Below are 27,486 nucleotides of genomic sequence, written 5' to 3' on the forward strand. Positions count from 1 at the left end.
GAATACTACATCTGCCATTTTGTCATGGTTACGTGACTTACCCATGTCAGTTGCATCGCCGGCAGCTAGCTCTCTGCAACTCTCACATGGTCGACCTCTGAAGCTAAGCAGGGCTGCGCCCGGTGAGCACCTGAATGGGAGACCACATGGGAAAGCTAGGTTGCTGCCGGAAGTGGTGTTAGTGAGGCCAGCAGGGGGCGCCCAACCTGCGGTCTGTGTGGGTCCTAATGCCCCAGTATAGTGACGGGGACGATATGCTGCTCAGTGAGCGCCGTCTTTCGGATGAGACGTTAAACTGAGGTCCCGACTCTCTGTAGTCGTTAAAAATCCCAGGATGTCCTTCGAAAAAGAGTAGGGGTTTAACCAAAATCCGGCCAAATCTACCCACTGGCCTCTGTCCATCATGGCCTCCTTATTATCCCCATATTCCAATTGGCTTCATCCCTTTCTCCTCTCCACCAATCAGCTGGTGTCTGGTGTGCGGTCTGGCACAATATGGCTGCCGTCGCGTCATCCAGGTGGATACTGCACACTGGTGGTGGATGAGGAGATTCCCTTCCATTGTGTAAAGCGCTTTGAGTGCCCAGAAAAGCGCTATATAAATGTAAGGAATTATTATTATTATTATTATTTACTCCCATTTATGTATTCTTTCGCGGGGCATCATGGGATGCGCACTTCAGAATCTCGCTGGAAGTAGTAGGTCATCCAGGTACTTCTCGCATACTGATTTTCGAATTCTATGACATATATATTATATATATTATGGACATAATACTCGGTTTGCATACTGATTTTAGCGTACTATATAGTATGGAAGTATGCAGTTTCGGGAAAGCCCTAGTTTGCAGAAAAGAACCAGAATTACCATCACTATTATCAATCGCTTGCTAGAAATACATGCATGGGCTTGCCTGATAAATGAAATGTACTACTGTATGGAGGTTGTGTTTACTTAAGTAATGCAACAGACCATTGATTCGTCAAACTGACTTGCGGTCTTTGTTCCTTTGGTTTTATTTTGTAGTAGGTAAAAAATGTTCTCCAGAGAAATGAACTGGCGAAAAATAAAATAGTTGAGTAAAAGTGTACTACTGTACTACTGAAAGCCATGTGACAAAAAGTGAAGGAAAGTTGTTTCGAGAGGGGAGGGAAGGTTAAAGATTATGAGGGAAAATTAATCTGTACAAAATTATATAGTGCAAAAAACAGTAATATATGCATATGAAAATAGGATGAGTACATTTTGATTACATGGTGACTTTAAACAGATGAAGACTTCACTCAGAATTGTAAGCTGAAAAAGTAGCTATGAATATGTATTAAATTTTTCTAATGGTGTCAAATTGGTGTTACTGACCTAAACACACACAGTGCCCAATGTAAGGCAGGACGTTACTATGGTTTAAAGACTGATAAAAATCAGTATTTGTGTATCAGTTCAGATCTGCTTGCTATTGGCTTTCTGGAAAAGGTTAATGTTATACCACAGGGTGTCATATTATTGCCTATACAACTATACCTGCCACTATACATGCCCTTTATTCACACAGATTTATTTAGAACGAGGCAAGGTCCCTCCTCCATATAGCAGCTATAAAATTACTGAGTACATCAGTTGCGAAGCTCAGAAAGAAAATGGCTGTTGTCGAGTCACTTCTGCAGTTTGCCAGCACAAGTGCATTGCTGGGAGCTTTGCTGTTGTTACTGGTTTTATATCTAGCTTCATCTGGATCCACATCTCAGAAAGAAGGGAAAGAGCCGCCGGGACCCAAACCACTGCCACTGGTGGGAAACCTGCTGACCCTTGACCTCACAAGATCCTTTGACACTTTTTTTGAGGTGAGAACTCAATACACAGAATAAACAGTAGCCTATTATTTTGAGATTTGTCTTAAGTGTCCTTTTCTGTGTCCTCCAGCTGTCCAAAACGTATGGAAATATATTCCAAGTATTTTTGGGACACAGAAAAACTGTAGTCCTAGTTGGATACAAAACTGTAAAAGAAGCGCTTGTGAACTACGCTGAAGTGTTCGGTGATCGAGAGATTGGACCTGGTTTCAAGTTGAAGGATGAAGAACATGGTAAGACTCTTTTTCTACCTCGAATGAATGTTCACGCAATAAATGCAAGACATGTTGCAAACCAAACAAGCTGGCCACTTTAACAATGAAAAACCTAACAATAAACCTAAAGCTAGTAACTCGTAAAAAGGCCAGTGTGTTGTTAACCAGTCATTCAATGCGTATAAGCAGACACAGTAAATGTCCCAGAAGTTGAAAGATAGTGGGCCCTATCATACACCCGGCGCAGTGTGGCGCAAGGCGTGACGCAATAGTCTTTTGGTAGTTTCAGCTTGGCACAAGAGTCGTTTTGAGGCGTTGTGCTACGCTGTTTAAATAGCAAATGCATTAGCGCTCATTTGTGCGCCCATAGACGTTCTGGTCTAAAAAGGGAGGCGTTCTGAGGCTATTTTGAGAAACTATAATAGATTTTTCATTAGACCAAAACAAACCCGGTCTAAACTCCAGCGCAGAGTTGCGCCTCGCTTACACACTACTTAATACGCACAAGAGAGCAATAGGCAAATATCTTTACATATGAAAAAATGTAAATTTTAAGGATATATATAGGATATAATAAGAATAGATATAGAATATAAATATAAAGGATTAAAATATTACAAAACATATTATTTTCTAGCCTACATAAATATGAAAAACCACTGCTTTTATGTCTTCTTCATCTCGGGAGGCTTTTTCAGTTCATTCATAACAATTAGTTTTTTTTATAATGTTATTATTATTAGCAGTATTATTTATTATCTCCATATTTATATTTGTTTCATTAAAAACAAGCTTAGATTTGCCCACCTGTCAGGTTTTAGACCATATGGGGCACAGCATATGTTTTAGGATATAACTCAGGTTTTTGAGCACATTTTGCTATTATTATTCATTTATTCGTTTGCTGGAAATTAGAACTAAATTTAGAAATAGTTTTGAAATGAATATTTGCGCTTAACAAACAAAATTAATTATTTATAGACTAATTGATGTCTGTGTGTAAAGGTTTCCCTATCCAAGAGCGAAAGTGAAAGTAGTTCCATTATCTCTCATTCTCACGCAGTAGATGCTCTGTTTAACAGTTTTCTGTTAAAAAAAACTTTTAACTGTTTGCTAGTGAAATGCTCATTTTTTCCACTTAGACTTACTTTGCGTCCTGTAAATAGCGAATGCACTTATGGCGCGATGCAGCTGGCTCTTAAAGGGAATCGGAGATGAGACTCTAAATGGTTTATTCTCAAAACACACCTATAACTCATTAAGAAAATAAACTCAACCCTTTTAGACCATGCACTGCGGCGCAAAGCAAGTTTTCCTGTCCTTAAATTAGAAAAAAACGCGTTCTGACACGCCCTGAAAGCGTTTGCGCCCTGCGCTTTGCGCTCTGCGCATGGACCGTCAAAATAGAGCCCAATGTGTGTCTAACTCATGTAGTCATCATTCTCTGCTCTTATTGTTGCTGAAACTAGTAGTGACATGGTTTTGTGTGGATCAGGAATCCTCTTTTCCAATGGAGAGAACTGGAAAGAGATGCGACGCTTCGCTCTCAGCAACCTGCGGGACTTTGGGATGGGCAAAAGAGGAAGTGAAGAGAAAATCATTGAAGAAATTCATCATCTCAAAGGAGAATTTGATAAGTTTGAAGGTGCTTGTTAAACAAGACACAAGTCTGCAATTCTGCTCTTAATTTTAAAGGTCCAATGAGAGACCGTTGTTTTGTTTTTTCGCAGGGAAACCCTTTGACACAACACAGCCTGTGAACTACGCTGTGTCAAACATCATCTCGTCTATTGTGTACGGCAGCAGATTTGAATACATAGACCCTCGTTTCACAGAAATGGTTGCTAGAGCAAATGAAAATGTTCGAGTTGGTGGATCGTTTTCTATGATGGTAAGCATAATCTGCAAGTTAAGTAGAATTTGTACAGTGGGATCTTATTTTTAACAATGATATACTGCAGATTTATGTCTGTCTTTTGTCTCTAATTGTGCATTTTTAGATTTACAATATATTTCCCTGGTTGGGTCCATTTTTGAAAAATAGAGCAGTTGTTGTAAAGAACATCACTCAAAATAGAGCAGAAAAGAAAAAGTTGATCACTGCTCTTCTGGAGACTCTGAATCCACATGACCCCAGAGGGTTTGTCGACTCCTTTCTCATCCACAAACTGAGCGATGAGGTATGGAAATATGCAATGGTAGCTTTTAATGAAATAATCAAAAATTCTAGTTTGCAGTTTGCACAAACTCTGACTACAATGTTTGTCATTTATTTTAGCTTAGTAACTTTGTAAATGGGAATAAATAGGCATTTTGTGGATTGCATTTGACAGAAATCTGGTAAGAAGGACTCGTACTTTCATGAGGAGAATCTGATGCTGACTGTTGCAAATCTGTTTGCTGCTGGTACTGACACCACAGGAACAACTCTGCGCTGGGGTCTGATGCTCATGGCCAAATACCCTCATATTCAAGGTAAAAACAGTTTTACAAAGAGTTTTCCCCCAATATTGATCACAAGGGCCAAATATGTGTTGCATGTGTGTACAGATCGGGTTCAAGAGGAAATTGACAGAGTAATTGGTGGACGTCAGCCAGTGGTGGATGACAGGAAGAAATTACCATATACAGATGCTGTCATTCATGAAATTCAGAGACTGGCCAACATTGTGCCTTTGAGTCTTCCACATAGAACTACCAGTGACATTACCTTCAATGGATACTTCATCAAGAAGGTCAGCCTGTAGTACAAATACCATGTATCTGGCAAGTATCTACAGTTCTTTAGTTTTCCCCACATTTTATGTTACGCCCTTACTCCAAATTTAGTCTACATTTTCCTTAAATTATTCCTCAAATAGCTATAAATAATACCCGAAAATGACAATGAGAAAGAAGTTTATTTGATATCTTAAAAAAAATAAATAATTAAAATAACAAGTGGATAAAGATTCACGATCTTTGCTCAATAATGTGTTACCCCTTGGCACCAATTACAGCCTCAACAGTTTTTTGTTTACTATAATACTACAAGCTTAGCCCACAATATTCCTATGCAGTTTCCGTCATGGTCCATCAGGTTTTCAGATCCCTCCAGAAATGTTCAATTGGGTTCAAGTCTGGGCTCTGGCTGGGCCACTCCAAGGACATTCAGAGAGCTGTACCGTAGCCTATCCATTGTTTGTCACGGTTTATGGTTCTGTGTGTTTTGACGTCTGTGTTGTGGTGAGCACACGTGAGTGGGTGTGTCTGTTTACCTTTTCATGGTAGTGTGCATTCTGATCAGCTGATCTAATCAGTGAGTCCCAGTTGATGCCTGTTTTGTGGGCTATATACTAGTCTGTTTCACTGCTGGTTATCAATCTGTTGTTGTTTTCATGTTCCTGTCTTAGTTACGTCCAGGTTTTCTCTCTAGCCTAGAGCGTCGGATGACATGTTCGTTTGGACCTGTGGTAGCTCTCTATCATAGACATTCTACTAGTCTCTTTATCCTTTTGAGCACTTTAAGACTTACATTCTGTTGCACTTCAATAAACTGTCTTTCACTTGCAGTTGGATTCTCCCTGTTTCTTATGTGACATTGTTATCTTGGCTGTGTGGTGGGGGTTGTTGTCCAGTTGAAAGGGGTACTGTAGTCCCAGTCTGAGTCCCAGAGCACTCTGGAGATTGTTTTCATTAAGGAGGATGTCTCTGTACATCGGTGCATTCATCTGTTTCTCAATCCTGATTAGTCTCCCAGATCCTGTTGTTGAAAAAGAATCTGCGCAGCTGATGCTACTCTAAAATGCTTTACTGTCGAGATAGTATTGGCCCGGTGATGACCAGTAGCTGGTGTCCTCCAGCACAAGGTTTCTGGTCTAGTTTTTAGACTTTTTAAACTTCAATTGAGCTACTATGGAGTTAGCCAACTACTGGGTACAGGTCTGATTGGCGGAGTGATGCAGAGTTGGTTGTTTACTGGAAGACTCTCCTCTCCACAGAGAAATGCTGAAGCTCTTCCAGAGTCACTCTTAACTCAACTGTCACCTCCCTGACTAAGGTCTTCCTTCCCCAATTGCTCAGTTTGCCCAAGTGGCCAGCTCTAGGAAAATTCCTGGTGGTATCAAATTTCTTTAGTTTATGAATAAAAAAGGCTACTGTGTTAACTGAGACAGTCAATAGCCGCATTTCCACTGTCGGGCCGAAATCATGTCGCGTTTCTGCTGTCTGGCTAGTAGCTCGCAGCGTGTCATGCAAACCCCGCCCTCAGAACATCCCCCGAATCAAACGTCAGGCAGGAATCAGGCAGATAAAGCACACCATCGCATCATCACGAAACCATTAAATTGAAGACAAGCGAAACAAACAAATGACACGTTACAGCACAGCATTACGTTATATGTCTTTAAGCACAGGCCTATGTGTTCTCATTCATCATATTCATTTACTCGCCGACTGACTGTTGGCATCGTGCATCAAGTGGTCTCGCCACTAACGGAGGGACCCAGCGCAAAGTAAAGGAACGTGTTAAGTAAAGGAACGTGTTAAGTATTTTAGCACATGAGAGCAACTAATAAAATATAGCCTATATTTCGTTGCGCTCAGCAGCTATAAACTAAAGAAGCTCTTCATGTATTAAAATTTTCATTTTTTTATCATATAAAAACAAACACTTGTTCGAGAAGCACATTTTGTATTTGCTGCTTTCCCCGATGCGTTTGTAAAGCGGCACTACGCAGAGCTGGATGACAGAAAAAAGGGTGGCCTAGTTTCTGCTTTCACCCAAAAATGCCCTGTTTGCACAATTTAATTAATATCGTATCCAAATACTTTATAAATAATATTTCAAACCTTCTCCGGTGTTTATTGTTTTTAGAAAATAGTTCAAAAAAATTCAGATAGGCTTTTGTAAAATGAAAGTTATAAATGGCTTTAAAACGGTTTGATTTATGTATTGTATATATCTAAACTGTTATAGCCAGCTTTTGTTTGTTTTATATCGGTTTATTTATTTAATGCGATTTTATTAAATCCGATATTTGTAATTCTTTAAATTATTTCAATATAGCTTAGGCTATTTTATCTAGAAATGACACTATTGTTTTGAGTCTACAAAAGTGGGCTCGTAATTTGTAAAGTTTTATGTTTTTCTGTTGTATTTATTTTGTGTATTAACATAAGGGCGATCATACGCAAAAAAGACCCCAGCCTATAAGACTAGATGTTTTTTTCCCTTATTTATTCATTTGTTTATGTGTTTGGCGCTTGTACTCGTGTGCATCAGAAAACTAGTGTCCACATCTCCTATCACTTTGCCCCGAAGCCCCAGCTGGCCCTCTTTGGCCCAAGGTATTCAGCGGGCCGAAAAAGGCCCCGAGAAAGCACTATTTGGTCCGATTAGGCCCCGGAAGTGACGGTGGAAACGAGACTGGCCTTGGCTTGCTCGCTTTAGGCGCGATTGTGGAAACGCAGTTAGTGGTGTGTTACAAACCCCTGATGTTAATCTAGGGGATAGTGGGGTTTGACATTTATTTAATTAAAACATATTTATATAAACAGTCAATTAATGGAAAGACAACCAAAGTAAAGCCAAAAAATGTGTGCTTTTATTTACTATCCCAAAGTGAACAACAACAACAACAACAACGAATTAATCAAAAAATAAAGAAAAAGTAAGTTAGGCAAAAATATACTATTTACAATATGTACAACACTGAGACAAATAAAGACGGGAAAAAACAAGAGAGCTGGCAGAAGGGACGCGGGCGGCGCTAAAGAAACGAAAAGAACAAAACCCAAACTAAATCTAACTTCCCAGAAGCATCTAGCTAACTAACTATGTGAAAAACAGTATAATTAACATACAAAGATCTTCCGAGTCCTAACTATCTACTTTATCTATTTACCCAAAAAAAGTACAAGGAGTGGCGCTCGCCCCTAACCTAGTGTACTAGACAGCAGAGTAGTCCTATGTGTTGCAATATGTATGTCATGTGACCTTCTTACCTGTCCGCTTCATCCAAGCCTCGTAAACAACGATAAACTAAGAACGATGTACGAATAACAGACGGATAACGTGCACACAGAAACGAGCAACAACAAAACACAGTTAGACGGGTTATTTCTAAACGCATGCGATAAATACAAACAAACGACAAAGCAGAGAAAGAGAAAAATGCAAGGAAGGGAAGGCGAGTGGTCTGGCGCGCGCTTTATCACGGGTGGTCTTTGCTTATTGGATGTGACGTAAGAGTGACGTAACCGGGGAGGAATGACTGACAGCTGAATGGACCAATGAACGGAACCTGAGAATACATGAGAGCAGATATGGGAGAACAGAGCGAAAGAGAGAGAGATAAAAACACAGAGAAACAGAGCACAAAAACACAAATACAAAAGTTTTCTGCATCCTTCCCTAGATCTATGCCTTGATGCAACCATAGGTGCAAACTTACCAAAGATGGACTCCAGTTTAGTTTTAGAAACATCTCAAGGATATTCAGTGAAAACAAGAGGCCCCTAAGCTAAATTAAATTTCTTTTGAGTGTTTCTTTTTTTTTTTTTTAATTCTTTCACATTGTCATTATGGGGTAATGTTTGTAGAATTTTGAGGAAAATATTGCGTTTAAGCCATTTTGTGATATCGCTGTAACAAAGGAAAAAGGTAAAGCACTGTGAATACGTTCTGGACATATATCTACATAGATGTCTTCTCTATATCATGTTCAGGACATCAAGGTTTTGATCTTTTCTCCATTTTTCTAGGGAACTACAGTTGTTCCTCTGCTGACGTCTGTTCTGAAGGATGAAAGTGAATGGGAGAAACCAAACAGCTTTTACCCAGAACACTTCCTTGATGAGAAGGGCCAGTTCGTCAAGAGAGACGCTTTCATGCCCTTCTCTGCAGGTAGTGTGAAATTTCATCACTACACTAACCATGCACTACCCATAGTACACTCAACAAAAACATAAAGGCAACACTTTTGTTTAAGCTCCCATTGCTCACACATTTGTCTAAATCTGGTGTGGCAAAACATCGGGTTCCAAAACATGGACTTGTAGGTCCTGGGCTGGTGTGGTTACATCTGGTTGGATGCATACCTGTCAACATTGGGATGTGAAAATAAGGGATATGGCCAACATAATAAGGGATCGGGATCCCCTGCAACACCCCCCCCCCCCCCCTTTAAAATCCCTAAATTACTAATGTATCATATGTATGTTCATTTGGAGTTGTTTCATTGTAAATAAACAATTAAATGGTCAGTAATGTTTTAAAATTATTATTAACAAAAGAATACTAATCTAATGAATCTCTCATTTATTAAGTTTTTTCATTGCATTAATTAAGAGATGTCACTTTAAAAATAGCACACATCTAACGTTAAATGAAAGCATTCGACTGCTTTCCTAACTTTTTATGCTCATTTAAGACCAAGATCGACATCCTTATATGTTATTATTATTAATTACGTGTATATCTGTTTAAACACGCACCCAAAAGCCAGACTTTCACTCCGCTTCAAATCCCGTGTACAGAATCCTTTTGGGAAACAGCATCTGTTTATCACTATGGAGCACGTCAGCTGACAGTCATGCACCATTATGTGACTGTTTTGAGGATTGTATAGGATAGGCGACTGCACCTGTAATCAAAAGGAAATGGAATCGCACCATTTTTAATATTTATTTATAAGTGTTTTCATTCCTAAACAAAGCGAAAGCACAGAAGACTCACGTTTTAGAGCTATGGGCGACACCTGGTGGTTCGGTGGTATGGGTTGCGTATAGGGAGGCTCGGCTGTTCTAAGGAGTCTGAAATTTCGGGAGAAATACGGGAAAATACCTTTACGGGATGATAGCGGGATAGAACAGTAAAATACGGGAGAATCCCGGGAAAAACGGGAGGGTTGACGGGTATGGTTGGATGTACTGCCAAATTCTCAGAAATTCTATTGGAGAAGGCTTATGGTAGAGAAATAAACATTCAATTAACAGACAACAGGTCCTGCAGTTAGCTTTACAACTGCATGCACTCTCAAAACGTGCAACATCCAGAAATTTCGCACAGCCATTGAAGAGGAGTGGACCAACATTCCAAAGGCCAAAATCATCAAACTGATCGACTCTAACTAAAGGACATGTGCTGCATCCCCCACACTTGTGTTGCACACCTGTGGACTAATCATGCTGTCGAATCAGCATCTTGATATTCCACACATGTAAGGTGAATGAATTATCTCGGTAAAGGAGAAGTGCTCACTAAAGCCCTGTCCACAGGAGCATGGTTATTTTCAAAACTGCACTTTTTTCTATAGGGTTTCGCTGTTTGTCTATACGAAAACACTGTCAGGTGGCTGAAACTACAAAACTCTCAGTACAGTGTGGTCGTGTGGATGCTCAAACCGGTGTTTTAGTCTCATTAAGTCAGCGTGCGTGCTGTTTTCCCCTTTCTAATTGGCCAACATGGAGTTCGCACTAAACAGAAGACGTGAGACAACTTCTGCACATTCATGGCAAATGTATCGCCCATATTGTTCAACTGTGGGACAGTAATTCACCTCTGTTCTCACGTTTGCATTGACTTCAATGCAGTTTACTTGTGAAATATACTGAGGCTGTTTCTCAATATGCGTTCTTCAGTGGTCTTGCCTTCTTGTGTAACGTCAGTAACAGCTGCCGAAGTTCAGTTCCAATACTCTAGACCACAAGAACAGAGGACGGGTGAAACTTCCCAGATGTGTTCTTGATTTCGAGGACGCATCGATGCAGACTTGAGCACCGAACTCGCTCTAGAAGTCCCAGAAGTCATTGCGACTGGGAAGCGCAGCCTTTTTTTAGATTTATCATTAAAGTTCAGAGATACAACTTATTAACCTCAGGAGTTTCCCAAAATGAAATGGTGAAAGTAAACATTACCATGCACATCTTAATAAAGTAATAACACATTAAGGGTGTTTGTTTGCTGAAATTCGTTTTAAATTTGATTTACTTATATTGCGCAACGCATACTTATAATGTTTTTATGCATAGCATATTTTTTGAAAAGAATAAAGACAACAAATCGTTGTATAAATGTTGTAATGTGTATATAATTTTCCATTAAAAACACGTGGAGGTCACGTGACCATCAGGAAAAACGCAGCATCTCATTTCTCACAGGATGCATTCTCTGTTCTCGCGGTCTCCCGAGTTCGTTCTTTCAAAGACACCTGGCAAGACTGGTCTCCACAAGAACTCAAGTCCCTTCTCTGTGTTCTTGGAATTGAGAAACAGCCTTAATTCCATGTTTGGTGTGAACTCAGTATAAAAGTTTCATTATCGCCACCTGTTGGTTCGGCAAGCCCATAACATGCAATATCATGCATTTTTGCGTTTTCACATGGATTTTTTTTTGCGCTGTCAAAATTAACGCGTTAACGCATACGATTAATTTTAAATAATTAACGCGGTTAACAATTAGTTGCATCACAGGTTATCCAGAGTTTTATGCAATTTCGGGTGTTTCATTTTTAACTTTCGACATCTGTTGTAAGTTGATACCGCATGGCGAACAGAAAGAAAATCCTCTGCATTTCGTGACTCGGTGTTCCTTTAAGGTAGGGTTCCTTTTAAGGCTACACGGTAGAATTTTAATAAGAGTATTATCTTAATCATATTAGAATCGGAGTATTGGTGTCTTATGTAAATGTACTCAGAACGTCTGGTGAAGTCGCGAGCTGTCAAAGACAGGGCATTAATTAAGTTTAGCGTGTTTCCTCATTAAACGCAACGAAAGCGTATGCTTCGCGTTGTTGTGTCAGAATCCTTGTGAAATACAGTAATACTTTAGGACGCTTAGTTTAGGACGCTTAGCAAATTTGATGAACGTGATCATGCATGTTGAATCTGAGGGGAGTCGCTCCAGTATGGAAGGCCGTTGGGGCCGAAATGTCTGCAGCGCGTTGTGTGTGTCTGTCTGTGTGTGTGTCTGTGTCAGGCCCGTTGAGGGGTGTCAGGGGTGGAGTAAGCGACGTATCTGAGTAGGGGCGAGAGGGGTGTGCAATGTATTTAACGACCGGTTTGCAAGAAATTATCATTCATTTGCGGGCATTTGGGAGTCTCTGTGCACTTGCGGGATACTCCTAGTCCTAACAACTGGATAAATGTAAAGGAGGATTAAGATAAATTGTTTCTACTCTATAACTTCTCAACTCACAGTTTGTATTCTATAGTTTATAATTATAATTTTTCATTTTCCATATCTGCAATTCCTGTATTTTGGCATTTTTTTGCAGTCCACTTAGTATCCAACATGGAAATCAATGTTTTCTTTATTGGCATTGATTGTTTTGAAATTTAAATGTGATTAACATGCCTGTGTTTTAATTTCTGTAATAAATATGGTAGTCAAGCCAGGATCTTGATGGTTTATTGTGGGTATGTTGTTTACATGAAGAAATCTGTGTTACAAGTTAAACAAAAATTCTTATAAACAATTATATTTTGAATTTAAATATTTTTTGTCTTGCATTCACATTAATTTTACATTTAAATAGCCAAAATTTCAGTATTTTAGTTTCAGTATTTTAAATGCGATTAATCGCGATTAATCACGATTAATTTTTTTAAAAGGTGCGATTAATTAGTTAATTTTTTTTAATCGATTGACAGCACTAATTTTTTTAAACAAAAGCTGGGAAACTCAATTAAAAAAATACCTGTGTGTGTGTGTGGATATTTTTAGATTTAGACCAATCTAAATGTTTTTGTGTATACAGAAAAAGATAGACATTTGAGTTCAGCTTGTGAAAAATGGGAGCTAAAATAAAAATGTTGCATTTATATTTTTATTGAGTGAACATTTAAATCATAAAGCCAAAGAGAGAGATAAGTTTTTGTGATGCTAGATGAAATTATGCATTAGAAAAAAATGGTTTGTAGAGCTACAGCAACAACATGGCATGACATCCGGTGCAAAGCATGCAGCTATAGTAATGAATGTTTGAGCTTTGGTTTCCTGAAGTCAGTCATGAATTCCACCCTCCTAATTAAATTACAAAGATTGTTAAAAACGGCAAGCAAGATTGAGGAATAATGTCATGTGACATGATTCTCAAGCTCCAGTAACACAGAAAACTAATTGTGACAATCTGACATGGGTACTACTGTTGCATTGTGATGTCTGAATGTGCTTAATTGGAAAGAAACTGTGCAAGCAGTTTTTTAAACATTGCTGCGATATTGACAATGGACGTTTTCTCCACTAGATTTTGCTATTGTGATTGCATCTGAAAACAGCTCCATTAATGTCTCTTCACATTCAGTGATAAATAACATGATTCAGTTAATACTACTGGTACTACTATAATTCATACCTATCAACATTGGGATGCAACAATAGGAAATACAGGAGAAATACAGGAAAATATCTTTACGAGATGATAGCGGGATAGAATTGTAAAATGTGGAAGAATCCCAGTAAAAATGGTGCAAAATGGTGTAAAATGGTATAAAAATGCTGAGTAGTTTGCATCGCTGTCTTTACTGTGGGATGTTTAACATTTCTATTGCAAAACAGTTAACTAGTATTACATGTTTAGTTACTTGCATCTATTTTTTTAACCATTAAAAGTGGTTTTAATTAACTGTTAAAAAATGCCTCATTGGCTAATGTGAACGGGAAAAAAAGCCATGTGGAGCTTTCCTTGTTTATTCAACAACAGCCTCTCTCTTTCTCAGGGCGCAGGGTTTGTCTGGGAGAGAGTTTGGCCAGGATGGAGCTCTTCCTGTTCTTCACGTCTCTCCTTCAGAGCTACCGCTTCACAACTCCACCCGGAGTGTCTGAAGATGCGCTGGATCTCAAAGGAATCGTTGGAATCACGTTGAATCCGTCTCCACACAAGCTGTGTGCAATCAGACGCTCCTGATTCAGGAAAGCATCAGCAGCTAACGGAAAAATACACAAAACAAAGCTTCTCAGATTATTTCAGCATGAGTTGGTTGATTTCTGCACTTATGTATTTTACTTTTGGTTGAAAATATAGAAATAAACAATGAGGCAAGCATCTAACCAACCACTTTACCTTTTGTATCATGAAACTCTAAGTAAAAAGCTGTAAAAGAATCACTTTGAGCAACATTTACAAACTACTAATCAACTGTTTGGAGAAACTAGAAAGCTTTTGACTTTCTATGTCATAATTGTGACATAGCCTTGCAGTAGCTTTTAGAAAGAACTAAATTCAGCAAAAGACTAACTTCATTGGCTCGGCCAGACCTAATAATAACTTAAATATTTCTTTCAGAACAATTTACATCTTAAATATAGTTTCTATTTCTTAGAAAATAAATCAGAATAGCTTAACCAGTTAAACTCCGTGACGTCATCGGCTTTCGCTTTCAGATATAAAGGGCTAGCATTGCACCGGACCCCCTTAAGTGGTTTCGTTTGAAAGTGTAGAATCTATATTTTATGCACATATGCATCACTTTGGTTTTTATTCTACTGTACAAAAGTTATTTACATTTAAGTACACAGTATTTTGGATACCTGAGCTAGGTATTTTACATTGGTTCGTTTTCACATTTTTCATATGTGACACATGTACAAGTTATAGCTCAAATGAAAGCTCTTGCCGGTGCTCATACGGTTCTAGCATTCTTTTTACTGAACTATATTCACATATCAAACAGTTGCTGAATGAATCGCCGTGTTTCCATGGCGCAGAAGTGAAAACAATACATTAATGATCACTAAGCAGCCCCAGATAGCACAGACAGCTGTCCTCTCTTACCTTATGCTGTGCGCTTCAGGGCTATTCTCCTCTGTTTTTGAGGTGATGTGCATAAGTAATCCTTTTATATGTCAGATGTGGTTCAAGCACAGTGAATTATGTTTGATCAAACAAAAGAGTATTGAAGTATAAAAAACAATGATCGCTCGACATTTTTCTTTTTTTTTCTGTCATTACAGACATGTGCAGGAACCACCAAAATTAATTTATAAAAAAAATACAAAAAGTGTTTATTATTAACATTTCAGGGGTTTATTATAACACAGACAACATATACAGATATTTTAAACACTTTCAATAGTGTTTTATGAAAATTCAAAGGGTTTTCTTTAAAATGATACAAAATTCTTGCATTTACACCTCTGCATCTGGATTTGGGAAGCTTTTAAATTTGGGTAGGCAAAACCCAGGCGGAAATCCCAAAATAGCAGCAGAGTTTACACTCAGAGTTCTGCTATTAATTTCTTGCTATTTCATGTTTACAACTTAAAAATGTAAACTTCAAATTGTTTTCAATTGTTGCACCCTGTCATTTTGACTATTTCTTGCTAATGCTGGTTCATGGCTCAGTATTTCGGAATGTTAAATGTTAAATCACATTTGTGGAAAAATTAATTTGAATTGTGAGTTGAAAAGGTTGCTTTAAACATTTCTTTATTAAAATTCCCAAATGGTGTCAAGTGTTTAAGAGTTATTCACCTAAACCCATAAAAGGCAGTATAATATATGGCAGCAGCTTACTCTGGTTTGATAAAGATTGATAAAGGTCTCTGTGTGTCGTAGTTCAGAGCTGCTTATTTTCTGTCTAAGAAAAGTAGATAATAGCAAAATATTTCTATTTCTAAAGCAAATCGTGCTATTTTAATCATGACAATAATATTGGTGCAACATTTGTTAAAATAAATTTCTGCTTCTATAGATTTATTAAAAAAATGTTGTCCTCTGGTGTTTAACAGGCTGAAAAAGTGAATGATTAACCACAGGGTGTCGTCCATGCTTATGTAACTTTTCCAACTGTCTATTCACATTGTCAGACAAGGTCCGTCCCTAACTAACAGCTATAAATGTATTGAGTTCATCAGAAGCTCAGAGAGAAAATGGCTGTTGTCGAGTCACTTCTGCAGTTTGCCAGCACAGGCACATTGCTGGCTGCTTTGCTGTTGTTTCTGGTTTTGTATTTAGTTTCATCTGGATCTCAGAAAGAAGGGAAAGAGCCACCGGGACCCAAACCACTGCCCCTGCTGGGAAACCTGCTGACACTTGACCTCACAAGAGCCTTCGACACTTTTTTTGAGGTGAGAACTCAATGCATATAAAAAAAAATGGTGGCTTACCATTTGAGATTTGCTTGTAAACATCATTCTCTGTCTTCCAGTTGTCCAAAACCTATGGAAATGTATTCCAAGTGTTTTTGGGACCAAGAAAAACAGTGGTCCTAGTTGGATACAAAACCGTCAAAGAAGCACTTGTGAACTATGCAGAACAGTTTGGTGATCGAGAAATTGGACCTGGTTTCAGGATAATGAACGATGAACATGGTAAGACTTTTTTCCTGCCTCAAATGAATGTCGCAAAGCAAACATCTTGCACAAGTTTCATGCCAGTAAATGTGCACACATTGCCATAACTAGTGACAGGAATTAGGACAATGAAAAACCTAAGCATGTTTTGTCACAGGGCTTTTTGTTCATGGGGGAAATTGCTTTGTCTTTAATTAAGAAGCATACGTGGATTCCTAACAAGATGCTGAAAAACTTGATTTAAAGTAATATATGAGATTGACCTGTTAACTTGGCAAACCTGTAGTTTTTCTGCTGGTGTCGCTGCTGAGACTCGCAGCAAGATTTTTTTTTTTTTGTGGATCAGGAATCCTCTTTTCCAATGGAGAGAACTGGAAAGAGATGCGACGCTTTGCTTTAAGCAACCTGCGGGACTTTGGGATGGGCAAAAGAGGAAGTGAAGAGAAAATCATCGAAGAAATTCATCATCTCAAAGGAGAATTTGATAAGTTTGAAGGTACAAGACAGAGATGAACATCTGCTCTTGGTTTATAAGGTCCAGTGTGAAACGGTTTGGTGTTTTTTTTCTTGACAGGGAAGCCCTTTGACACAACTCAGCCTGTTAACTACGCTGTGTCAAACATCATCTCGTCTATTGTGTACGGAAGCAGATTTGAATACACAGACCCTCAATTCACAGAAATGGTTGACCGAGCAAATGAAAATGTTCGGGTTGGTGGATCAGTTTCCATGTGGGTGAGTTTAATCAACTAAAACTGGAGGCTGTTTATAAATATGCCATTGAGTAGTAAGAACTAAAGAGTTCTACAGAAGTTTTTGAAAGTACAACTTTGGAGAAGATTTGTCAATTGGTCTTTCTTGTGTCTCTAGTTTCATGAAATGTTTCCTTGGGTGGGTCCATTTTTGAAAAGCAAAAGGATTATTGTTGAAAATATTATCCAAAGCAGAGCACAGATGACAAAGTTGATCACTGCTCTTCTGGAGACTCTGAATCCAAATGACCCCAGAGGCTTTGTTGACTCCTTTCTCACCCGGAAACTGAGTGATGAGGTATGGAAATTTGCAATGGTAGCTTTTACCGAAGTAAGCAGAAATTCAGGTTTGGAGTTTGACCAACATGTGAATTGGACGATTGTCATTTGAAGTACTCTAGCTTATTAAACTGAAATAAAATTGGGAAACTATATGAATTTTGTGGATTACATTTCACAGAAATCTGGTAAAAAGGACTCGTACTTTCATGAGGAGAATCTAATTATGACTGTGACAAATCTGTTTGTCGCTGGTACTGACACCACAGGAACGACTCTGCGCTGGGGTCTGATGCTCATGGCTAAATACCCTCAGATACAGGGTAACAAATAAATAATGTTTTTTGTGTTTCCTTAATTTGATTACATTGTAGACCAAAGCACCAAATATGTGTTGCATTTGTGTGCAGATCGAGTTCAAGAGGAGATTGACAGAGTGATTGGTGGACGTCAGCCAGTGGTGGAAGACAGGAAGAAATTACCATATACAGATGCTGTCATTCATGAAATTCAGAGACTGGCCAACATTGTGCCTTTGAGTCTTCCACATAAAACCACCAGTGACATTACCTTCAATGGATACTTCATCAAGAAGGTCAGCCAGAAGAATAAATGCATAAAAATCACGGAAAAGATAAATACTGTTAAAAACATCAAGGTTTTAATCTTTTCTCCATTTTTCTAGGGAACTACAGTTGTTCCTCTGCTGACGTCTGTTCTGAAGGATGAAAGTGAATGGGAGAAACCAAACAGCTTTTACCCAGAACACTTCCTTGATGAGAAGGGCCAGTTTGTCAAGAGAGATGCTTTCATACCCTTTTCTGCAGGTACAGTGAAATGTGAATATGAAAACCACGTGTTCTAAAAATCTGCTTCAAAACTTATTTTAAACTAAATCAGTGTTGAATCAGTCAATGGACACACTAACTGCTCAAAATCTGTAAAGTGGCTCTGAATTTCAGAAACTTATGTCAATGTCTTCAGTCTGCAAATCTAGGCAAAAGTTTTGTTGAGTAATGCAGCTTTTAGCCCCAGCCACATTTACCTTTGCCCTGTAAAGTTTTGCAAGAGAGGTTCAGAGATCATGAAATGAGTTTGGCACAATCAGTTAGATTCATAAATGATGATGAATGACAAATGCATGGATTGATCATTTTATCTTGTCTAGCGTGTCATGTTTGAAGCCAAACAATATCATGTTTGGGATGCCTAATAACATCTCAACAACGACAACAACAACAAACCTACAATGTTTAATTTACTTTGATCTTCCACAATGGGTTCTGCATAGACTGTAATCTATGTAGATCTGGATGTAGTATCTGTGATGTCACCCATTGGTTTCTTAAGAGCGCAAATGAAGCTACAAGTAGGCAAGGCCAACCGTTGCCAGTTTAGTTTAGTTTTCGCCGACCGGGGTTTACCAAAAAAGGGCAAATAGTGAGCGGAGCTACAGATGCTAGCATTTTGCTTAGACAAGCTTTTCTTTGGGAGAAATACTTTTAATACTTTACACGTATTATTAAATACTTTATTACCCACGACTCGTTTGTGTTCTGATCACATGTGCTTGGTTGTACACTATATAAATAAAGTGATTCTTCTGAACTCGGGTGCGCACCTGTGAAACGTACCCGAGTCCGCCTGAAAGAGGTGGTCTGGGGTACGGTTCATGTAAACTCTGATACGGTTATCTTCTGATGTGAATGCAATCGTACCAAATAACAGCTGTGCAACTGAACAACAAACTATCGTTTTTATAACGTTTGTTCGTTTGTGTGTGTGTCTGTGTCACGTTTCGTACCTTGGTGACACACGCGGGACTGAGCCAGGGCAAACACAGTGATAAACACAAAACAAACACAAAACAGTGATGATGTCTGCTTGTCTCCTCCAAAAACAGCTTCTGCAGACATTGTGCGATGTTCTGAAAGTTTATAATTTTTTTTGCGGCAGATAGACGCGAGTCGCTTTCTGTATGTCCAAAACCAAAAGCTTCGGTCAAAGCAGAATGACCTGGATGTGCGGACGTCTTTCCATTTCAGCGCTTGCTTTCGTGACCGTCACCTTGCAACGGCTGTAGACAAAACAGCAGCTCGATGACGCAAGTGTAGCGGAGTTCAGAAGGAAAAAAGACAGTGGCTGCGTCCGAAACCGCCTACTACTCAGTAGGTACTGTATTTGAATTTAAATGTACTACTCGGCCGTTAGAAAAGTATGTTCTATACAGTATAAATGTGAAAAGTATGAATGGAATTCGGACGTACTACATCCGCCATTTTGTTATGGTCACGTGACCTACCTGCGTCAATTGCGTCGCCTCACTTCCATTCATGACTTCTCTCACGGGGCATTATGGGACGCGCACTTCAGAATCTCGCCGGAAGTAGTAAGTCATCCGGGTACTTCTCGCCTAATGATTTTCGAATTCTATGAATTCGGACATACTACTCGGCTCGCATACTGATTTTAGCGTACTATATAGTATGGAAGTATGCGGTTTCGGACGCAGCCAGTGTGACCACAAAGCAACCAGGAGGTGGCAAGGGGAGACAATCGAACTTGGGTACGGTCCAGGAAATTGAACCAAGTGTGAAAGCACCCTAAATATAAACAAAACTTATGAGTTATCACCCCCTTACAGTCATGAAGGGTAATATTAGCTATATACACTAAAATTGTCCTTTGTACCAGGCTGTAAACACATATTTCTGCTGTAGAGTTGGCCATTTTAATACTGGGGTTATTAGAGATGTGCTCTATTTTGAAGCCAGGCCTAGCAAAATTTCGATGAATTGCAGTTTTTATTTACTTCCGTATTCGCTTCACGAGAGGAGAGAGAGAGAGAGAGCGTGAGGTTGTTGCTTTGGGTTCCATGGCATTACCCAGTAGCAGCACAGAAGACCATTTGTTTGTACATTTGGATCATGGTAAACCAAAAGAATGTCAGTATTTGCGTTGCTAGGTAGAGTTATGTCATACATTTAGTCATTTAGCAGACGCTTTTATCCAAAGCGACTTACAAATGAGGACAAGTAAGCAATTTACACAACTATAAGAGCAACAATGAATAAGTGCTATAGGCAAGTTTCAGGTATGTAAAGTCTAAGAAGGGAAGCATTAGTAATTTTTTTTTTGTAGTTAGTTGAATCAGAGAGGTAGTTGCATATTAGTAAGGAAAGTGGAGACTAAATAGTTGCGTTTTAGTCGCTTTTTGAAGACAGCGAGTGACTCTGCCGTTCTGATGCAGTTAGGGAGTTCATTACACCAACTGGGCAGATTGAATGCGAGAGTTCGGGAAAGTGATTTCTTCCCTCTTTGGGATGGAACCACGAGGCGACGTTCATTCACAGAACGCAAGTTTCTGGTAGGCCTATAAATCTGCAGAAGTGAGAGCAGATAAGAAGGAGCAAAGCCAGAAGTCGCTTTGTAGGCAAACATCAGAGCTTTGAATTTGATGCGAGCAGCAACTGGCAGCCAGTGCAAACGGATGAGCAGCGGAGTGACATGTGCTCTTTTAGGTTCATTGAAGACCACTCGTGCTGCTGCGTTCTGAAGCATCTGAAGAGGTTTGATAGAGTTAGCTGGGAGCTAGTAGAGAGATGCAGTAATCCAGTCTGGGGAGAACAAGAGCTTGAACAAGGAGTTGAGCTGCATGTTCAGATAGGAAGGGTCGCACCTTTCTGATGTTATAGAGTGCGAATCTGCACGATCGAGCAGTTCTAGAAATGTGGGCAGAGAAGTTTAGTTGTTCATCAATCGTTACTCCAAGGCTTTTCACTATTTTGGATGCAGTAATGGTTGCCCCATCCATTTGCATTGAAAAGTTGTGATGTGGAGTCGGGTTGGCAGAAAATTCAAGCATTTCCGTTTTCGTGAGGTTAAGCTGAAGATGATGATCTTTCATCCAGTGTGAAATGTCTGACAGGCAGGCTGAGATGCGAGCATCTATTAAAGCAAAGGTTTGTAGAGTTTTCTGATGACATGACAGTTCTGTAATAAATTAATATAAAGAGTTGAAAAGGAGTTTGTAAGCATAAATCAGTACTGTTAAAAGCTGTTTAAATAGTGCACTAACAGAACCATTCCCTAGGCACTAATACCCAAGCAGGAACAAGGTTGAATTATATGACGTGAGCCATTTGTTCTGTTTTCTTTACAATATCGCTACTAAGCAGTCTCCCCTTACAAAGTAATCTGATCTTGACCTTGACATGCCAATGATTCAGAAATCAAATTTTCATATTCTGAACCTGCGAAATGACTCAGATTTCACTTATGTTCAAGTTAAAACTATTCAAACAGTTTCAAATTCACATGGAGCCTAGATATTTCAACAACAGCCTCTCTCTTTCTCAGGGCGCAGGGTTTGTCTGGGAGAGAGTTTGGCCAGGATGGAGCTCTTCCTGTTCTTCACGTCTCTCCTTCAGAGCTACCGCTTCACAACTCCACCTGGAGTGTCTGAAGATGAGCTGGATCTCAAAGGAATTGTTGGAATCACGTTGAATCCGTCTCCACACAAGCTGTGTGCAATCAGACGCTCCTGATCCAAGAACAAGTCAGCCGCTGACAGAAGAATATACAAAAACAAAACGTCGCAGCTTATTCCAGCATGAGTTGGGTGATTCCAGCACTTGTAAATGAGGACCAAAGTGTGGAACCAATCACTTGACCTTTTGTATTTTAAAGCTACAATAAGCAAAAACCTGTAATTCTGCATATTTACAATGTAAGCGGCTCATTAATGTCCCCCAAAATGCTACAAGTCAACGGGATAATGCAGAAAGTCTCAATTGGCAATTGGTTTGTAATTGTTTGCCAACTCAGCATGCAGTTCCTTTACCTAACTGGCCAGCAGGACAATGATCTGGTCACACAGCAAAACAGGCAAAGCGGTTGCTTGAAGCTGAAAACATAAAAATGGCAGCCCAGAGTCCTGATATGAACCTGTTTGAAAATCTGTGCAAAATGGCTGGTAAGTGATAGCTCAAACACTAGTCACTGAACTAAGAAAAGTAGGGATGGGTTCTGAAACTCTGTACTTTATCTCGGTATCAGTGCTAAATTATAAAAGACAGAGGTATCGATAAGCTCTGACCTTAATGGTTTTGTTATCGGTACTGTAGAATTATTGCTGAATAAGCATCACTTACATTAGCATAATTTAACTGACCAACCTTATCTAATTTGCGAAATTCATCTGCACAGTTGGCAATCTCACATGAGAAAGGCTCGTGTTTTCACCCAATAGTACAACGGCGAGAGCGTCAAATATAAAATCGGTCAATGAGTTGAATACCGTGAATGAGTTGGCCTGTCTGGTTTCAGGTTATAAAAAAACAAGCCTTTATTCGTTTTAGTTTTTTGGTGATTTTATTTTTTGTTATTCAAAATAAAAAATGAAAATCAAATAATTTTTGGAATTTTGCTTTTCTGTTTTTCACTATGAAATAGAAAAATGAGTCGTTTTTTGATTTCCGTTTTAAAATTCAAAAACCAAAATCAAAAAACGCATTGAATTTCAATTTTCATTTTTTTATTTTAAAACAAAAATCAAAAAACGACTCGTTTTTCAATATCTGTGTCTAAAATGAAAATCCAATGACCAAAAGATACATTGACCAAAAGCCTTCACAGTTCTTGGCTGTGCATGCGTGTTCAGTTACAGGTTTGTAAGCTGGCGGAGTGGCGGAGATCCAAACGGGTTGTATTCCTGAGTGGACAGCAACAATTACAACAAATGCAACAAGTTTTTTTCTTGTATAAGCAGAAACACAAGCAATCTGGCTAAGCATCTTTCAAAAGTGCATCAACTACAGAAAGACAATTGAAAGGTTTTTGACTGCCTAGCTAAAGGTACATCATCCACATCATTATGATAGCAGTCAATCACATAAGGTCTCTCTAAATTAGAATAATATTAATAGTTTATTAAACGCGCGCATTCAGTTACAATGAAAACGTTTTTTTTTCTGCAGTAGTCGAAATAAATAATAAATATTAAAAATGCTTTTATATCACTGAAATACAGAAATATAGCCTAATAATAAACTATTCTTATTAAGAAATAAAAAAACTGCTTATTTTTTACATTGTTAACTCCCAAAACACCGGTGACTCATTTATGTGAATGTGTTTAATGAAAAATTATAAACATTATCTGATTATTTAACTGGAATTTGCAATTAAAAAGGGTGTTTTTCAGCTGTAGGAAGCACAAGAAACCAAGATCCCGACTTCTGCCATAAAAGGGCAAACATGTTGACTTGTCTCCAGAAGACAAAAGGTTAAAAACTGAATCATTTTCCTTCAAACCATTGTACATTCTTTTACAGGAAAAAAAATTGTTTTACAATTATTGGTTTTGGTTTATTTCACATTAAAATAAAGTGTTAATTCTGTTCAATTTGTTTTTGTTTTTTTTCTAAAAAAAAAAAACTCAACAAAAAGTACAAATAAGAGAAGCGTTAAAGTACGAAAGTGATATCGATAAAAGTAGTAATACTGTTAAACCTTAACCATACCCATCCCTAATGAGGAGACTGAAATAGTGCTGATCAAGAAACTAGTGATGATCTGTGGGACTAGTAGTTGGTACTGGCTAGTCATTTAAAGTAAGAGCATCAACACTCTCTGCTCCTTGATTATTTGATTACTATATAATTTTATATATATATATATATATATATATATATATATATATATATATATATATATATATATATATTATATTATATATATTATATTGATTACTATATTATTTGACTACTATATTACTATTACTATATTATATTTTGACTACTGTAACCTTTAGAAATTTTACATGTAATCTTTCCTTGTGCTGCAGGTATTGCTGTTCTGTCATTCTGACCACTGTGTATTCCACAAAATAAAGATATTTTAAGTGCCTTGGCTATTTTGTATAACACTGTTGACAGTGCAGACTATAATAAAGAGTAAAAAAATTAATAAAATCTTCAAATTTTGATCTCCTCTGCATATTTTTGAAACTATCTCAGACATCCCAAGTCTCCTGAAAGTTGCATGAGTATTCCACAAATGAATAATAATTTCCCGGATATCGCGCCGCTCCAGCCCGGTCCTTTAATACGTTGCACAACCCTCTCCACCGCATCCCTCCCAGCTTTTCAAATACGTCGCGTGCAACTCACCCCCACCGCTCTTTAGGTAGGCTCACCCCCAAAGCTCTGCCCAGATTACGCAATTTTCCCACAAATAATCCAGCAAATATTCAACTTGTCATTACACTAGGGATTTCCAGGCTTTGGAGTGTATTTAAAGGGAACTGTTTTGATTGGAAGTTTGGTGGCAGCAGTACAGTGCTAAATTAAAACACAGGCACCTTTGTGGACCCATTTATATGTGGATATTTAAGCAGAGAAACATTTTACCATCTGGCTACCGTGACTGAAGCAGTAAAAATAGTTTGGCTACTACTGCTAATAATAATAATAACAACAACACAGCTTTAAAATATTGATCGTCTGTGTTCATAAAAATATAATTAAGATCGGTTCTGCCTTGAAATTTAACTTCTTTCAGCTCCTTTTTCTCTTTTTTTCCCCCACTAGATCCAGTATATGGTTCACGTGTTGCTTTTAGTGCGCTGCCCATCAGTCCAATGCAAATCTTGTGGCCATGAACACAGTTTACAGTGTTATGCACATTTTCCATAAACATTTCTTGTCCTCCTTCAACATAAACTTAAGTTTATATTTGTAAACATTAAATACCTGCATTTTAGTCAAATTTAATTCACTTGATATTAAAACCCCCAAACCTGCTATAAGATTAATTTAAAAGCAGCAGGAAGGAAGTCATATTTCACTAATGAGGGTTCGAGACTTGAGAATAAAGAGATGATTGTTGTATTGGTTGTATTGATGATTGTATTGAGAATTTTTTGCTTAACAGATGCTGAGCTTATTACTAAATATCATATTTTATAAACTATCTTCCCCAACTTGTTGAGAAAGTATAAAGTACATGAAACATGGCCCTCAGTTAGAAGCAAATTCAATACCCTAAATATTTAATATCATTATTAATCTCCTAAATAAGCAAGAATTATATATGAACTGATTAGGTAAATGGCTCCTCACAGTTCTACCATCTATATCATTTCAGCACCGGGAACAGCAGTTTGCAACGATGTACATAGGGCATAAGTTAAGCATCCTCTTTAAGGTATACTTCGGAAACAAGAGGTGCGTCCCAAATCGCATACTTATGCACTATTCTACTCCACGTTGCAGTATAAATATTGTAAGTACTGAATTCACACTGAAACTCTAAAAAATAATAAGTGCACTTTAATAACCTGGAGGATGCACTCATTCAACCGGTAAAACGAAGTGTGGAATGTTGGACACTTCACGCACTCAACAACTGGTGCTTTGCTCAGCGATGGAGCTATCGGGCGCTCATGTTGGATTAGTTTATTTATTTTGGATAGTGAAAGCAAAATTCTCCTACAAGAGTGATGATAGCGCCTCCCGATGGTGAATGCTGTTATACTTATGGCAGGTATTATTTGGCAGTTTGGTCATTTATTGGACGACACTATATATATATATATATATATATATATATATATATACACATAATTTATATATAATTTATATATATATATATATATATATATATATATATATATATATATATATATATATATATATACATACTCTGCTGTTGAGCGTGTAAGTGCACAACTAAATATTGCATAAGTGTATAGTGTGCTATTTGGGATGCAGATAAGGCCTAAAAATGATATACATTTAGTTAAGATGTACCATTCTTCGTAGCCTACTACGAGACAACATTATGGACTGATTTCACGCGATCACCATTTTAAACAGTGAAATCGAGGCTGCGGTGGGAAGAAACCCGGAAGTCTCGCCTGAGTCACACTAGAATGTTGTGTACCTGGATGTATATCTTATCAGCGAAAAGAAATCGACACAAATTTATCCTTTCACTGCCTTCCGAGTGACTCAAAGGTCCGTTCTGAATAAATAGTGAACATAAAAAAGGATATTGGACATCATTTTCAGCTTAGTTAAGGGAAATGGCACTAGTCAGCTAACGTTTTCTTTCTCAAACACACGTTTTAGATGACATTCATTAAACTCGAGTTAATGAACTAATACTTTCACTACATTAGAATTGTTGCGATACCAAATTTCGTTATAGTAAAAAAAACGCCCATTTCCCTGTTGATGGCGCTCTTAAACAGCGCTGATTTGCCATTGTATTCACTTTACCGATGTTAAATCACATGTGGGAAAATGAATCAGAATTATCAACATTTAGGCAGTAGGTAGTGCTGTCGCCTCACAGCAAAAAGGTCGCTGGGTCGCTGGTTCGAACCTCGGCTCAGTTGGCGTTTCTGTGTCGAGTTTGCATGTTCTCCCTGCCTTCCCGTGGGTTTCCTCCGGGTGCTCCGGTTTCCCCCACAGTCCAAAGACATGCGGTACAGGTGAATTGGGTTGGCTAAATTGTCCATAGTGTATGAGTGTGTGTGTGTGTGTGTGTGGATGTTTTCCAGAGATGGGTTGCGGCTGGAAGGGCATTCGCTTCGTAAAAACTTGCTGGATAAGTTGGCGGTTCATTCCGCTGTGGCAACCCCGGATAAATAAAGGGACTAAGCCGACAAGAAAATGAATGAATGAATTATCAACATTTTTAATTATAACCTTACCTCTTATCATTTTAATATAGCAAGATTGGTGCTTTCATAAAACCATAAAAGGGTAGTATAATATATTGCTGGAGGTTTATCTGCTTTAAAATAGATAAGTCACAGTATCTTTGTGTGTCAGTAAAGAGCAGCTTGTTATTTGTCTGTTAAGAAAAGTAGGTAATATCAATATAATAAGTTCACATACAGTATGGATAAACGGTCTTAATCAATAATAAAACAATAACATCGGTGCAAAAATAGTTTAAAACAACATTTGTACTTCTATTACTTTCAACAAGTTTCCTGTTGTTTTAACAGGCTGTAGAAGTTAATGATTTACTACAGGGTGTTATACACATGCTGATGACACTGTCCCAACTACGTAAATATTAACTCGGATTATTATTTTGT

At 38.2% G+C, this 27,486-nt stretch overlaps 3 protein-coding genes across 4 annotated transcripts in view; 2 read left to right on the top strand and 1 right to left on the bottom strand.

Moving 5' to 3' along the window:
- Positions 1 to 27,486, bottom strand: part of LOC141381148 (uncharacterized) — a 587,543-nt gene that overhangs the window by 33,496 nt on the left and 526,561 nt on the right. The window lies entirely within an intron of this gene.
- cyp2k20 (cytochrome P450, family 2, subfamily k, polypeptide 20) lies at positions 668 to 14,097 on the top strand. Its single transcript, XM_021473128.2, has 9 exons — positions 668 to 1,842; positions 1,922 to 2,084; positions 3,562 to 3,711; positions 3,797 to 3,957; positions 4,067 to 4,246; positions 4,400 to 4,541; positions 4,617 to 4,801; positions 8,811 to 8,952; positions 13,767 to 14,097. Exons 1-9 carry the CDS (start codon positions 1,639 to 1,641, stop codon positions 13,952 to 13,954), a joined length of 1,515 nt encoding a protein of 504 aa, XP_021328803.1. The 5' UTR covers positions 668 to 1,638; the 3' UTR covers positions 13,955 to 14,097.
- Positions 14,292 to 23,778, top strand: cyp2k19 (cytochrome P450, family 2, subfamily k, polypeptide 19). Of its 2 annotated transcripts, XM_073942313.1 has the most exons (10): positions 14,292 to 15,216; positions 15,269 to 16,116; positions 16,197 to 16,359; positions 16,688 to 16,837; positions 16,916 to 17,076; positions 17,212 to 17,391; positions 17,554 to 17,695; positions 17,783 to 17,967; positions 18,058 to 18,199; positions 21,732 to 23,778. In XM_073942313.1, the coding sequence occupies exons 2-10, from the start codon at positions 15,919 to 15,921 to the stop codon at positions 21,917 to 21,919; spliced, it is 1,509 nt and encodes a 502-aa protein (XP_073798414.1). In that variant the 5' UTR covers positions 14,292 to 15,216; positions 15,269 to 15,918; the 3' UTR covers positions 21,920 to 23,778.

Source organism: Danio rerio, chromosome 3 (genome assembly GCF_049306965.1).
Source record: "Danio rerio strain Tuebingen ecotype United States chromosome 3, GRCz12tu, whole genome shotgun sequence".
Taxonomy (NCBI): Eukaryota; Metazoa; Chordata; class Actinopteri; order Cypriniformes; family Danionidae; genus Danio; species Danio rerio.

Bases quoted from the DNA above. Each gene is read 5' to 3' on its own strand.
- cyp2k19 (XM_073942313.1), top strand. From the start codon at position 15,919: ATGGCTGTTGTCGAGTCACTTCTGCAGTTTGCCAGCACAGGCACATTG. The intron at 16,360-16,687 runs GTAAGACTTTTT...TTTGTGGATCAG, and splicing joins GATAATGAACGATGAACATG to GAATCCTCTTTTCCAATGGA. The intron at 17,077-17,211 runs GTGAGTTTAATC...TTGTGTCTCTAG, and splicing joins GTGGATCAGTTTCCATGTGG to TTTCATGAAATGTTTCCTTG.
- cyp2k20 (XM_021473128.2), top strand. From the start codon at position 1,639: ATGGCTGTTGTCGAGTCACTTCTGCAGTTTGCCAGCACAAGTGCATTG. The intron at 3,958-4,066 runs GTAAGCATAATC...GTGCATTTTTAG, and splicing joins GTGGATCGTTTTCTATGATG to ATTTACAATATATTTCCCTG. The intron at 4,542-4,616 runs GTAAAAACAGTT...ATGTGTGTACAG, and splicing joins CAAATACCCTCATATTCAAG to ATCGGGTTCAAGAGGAAATT.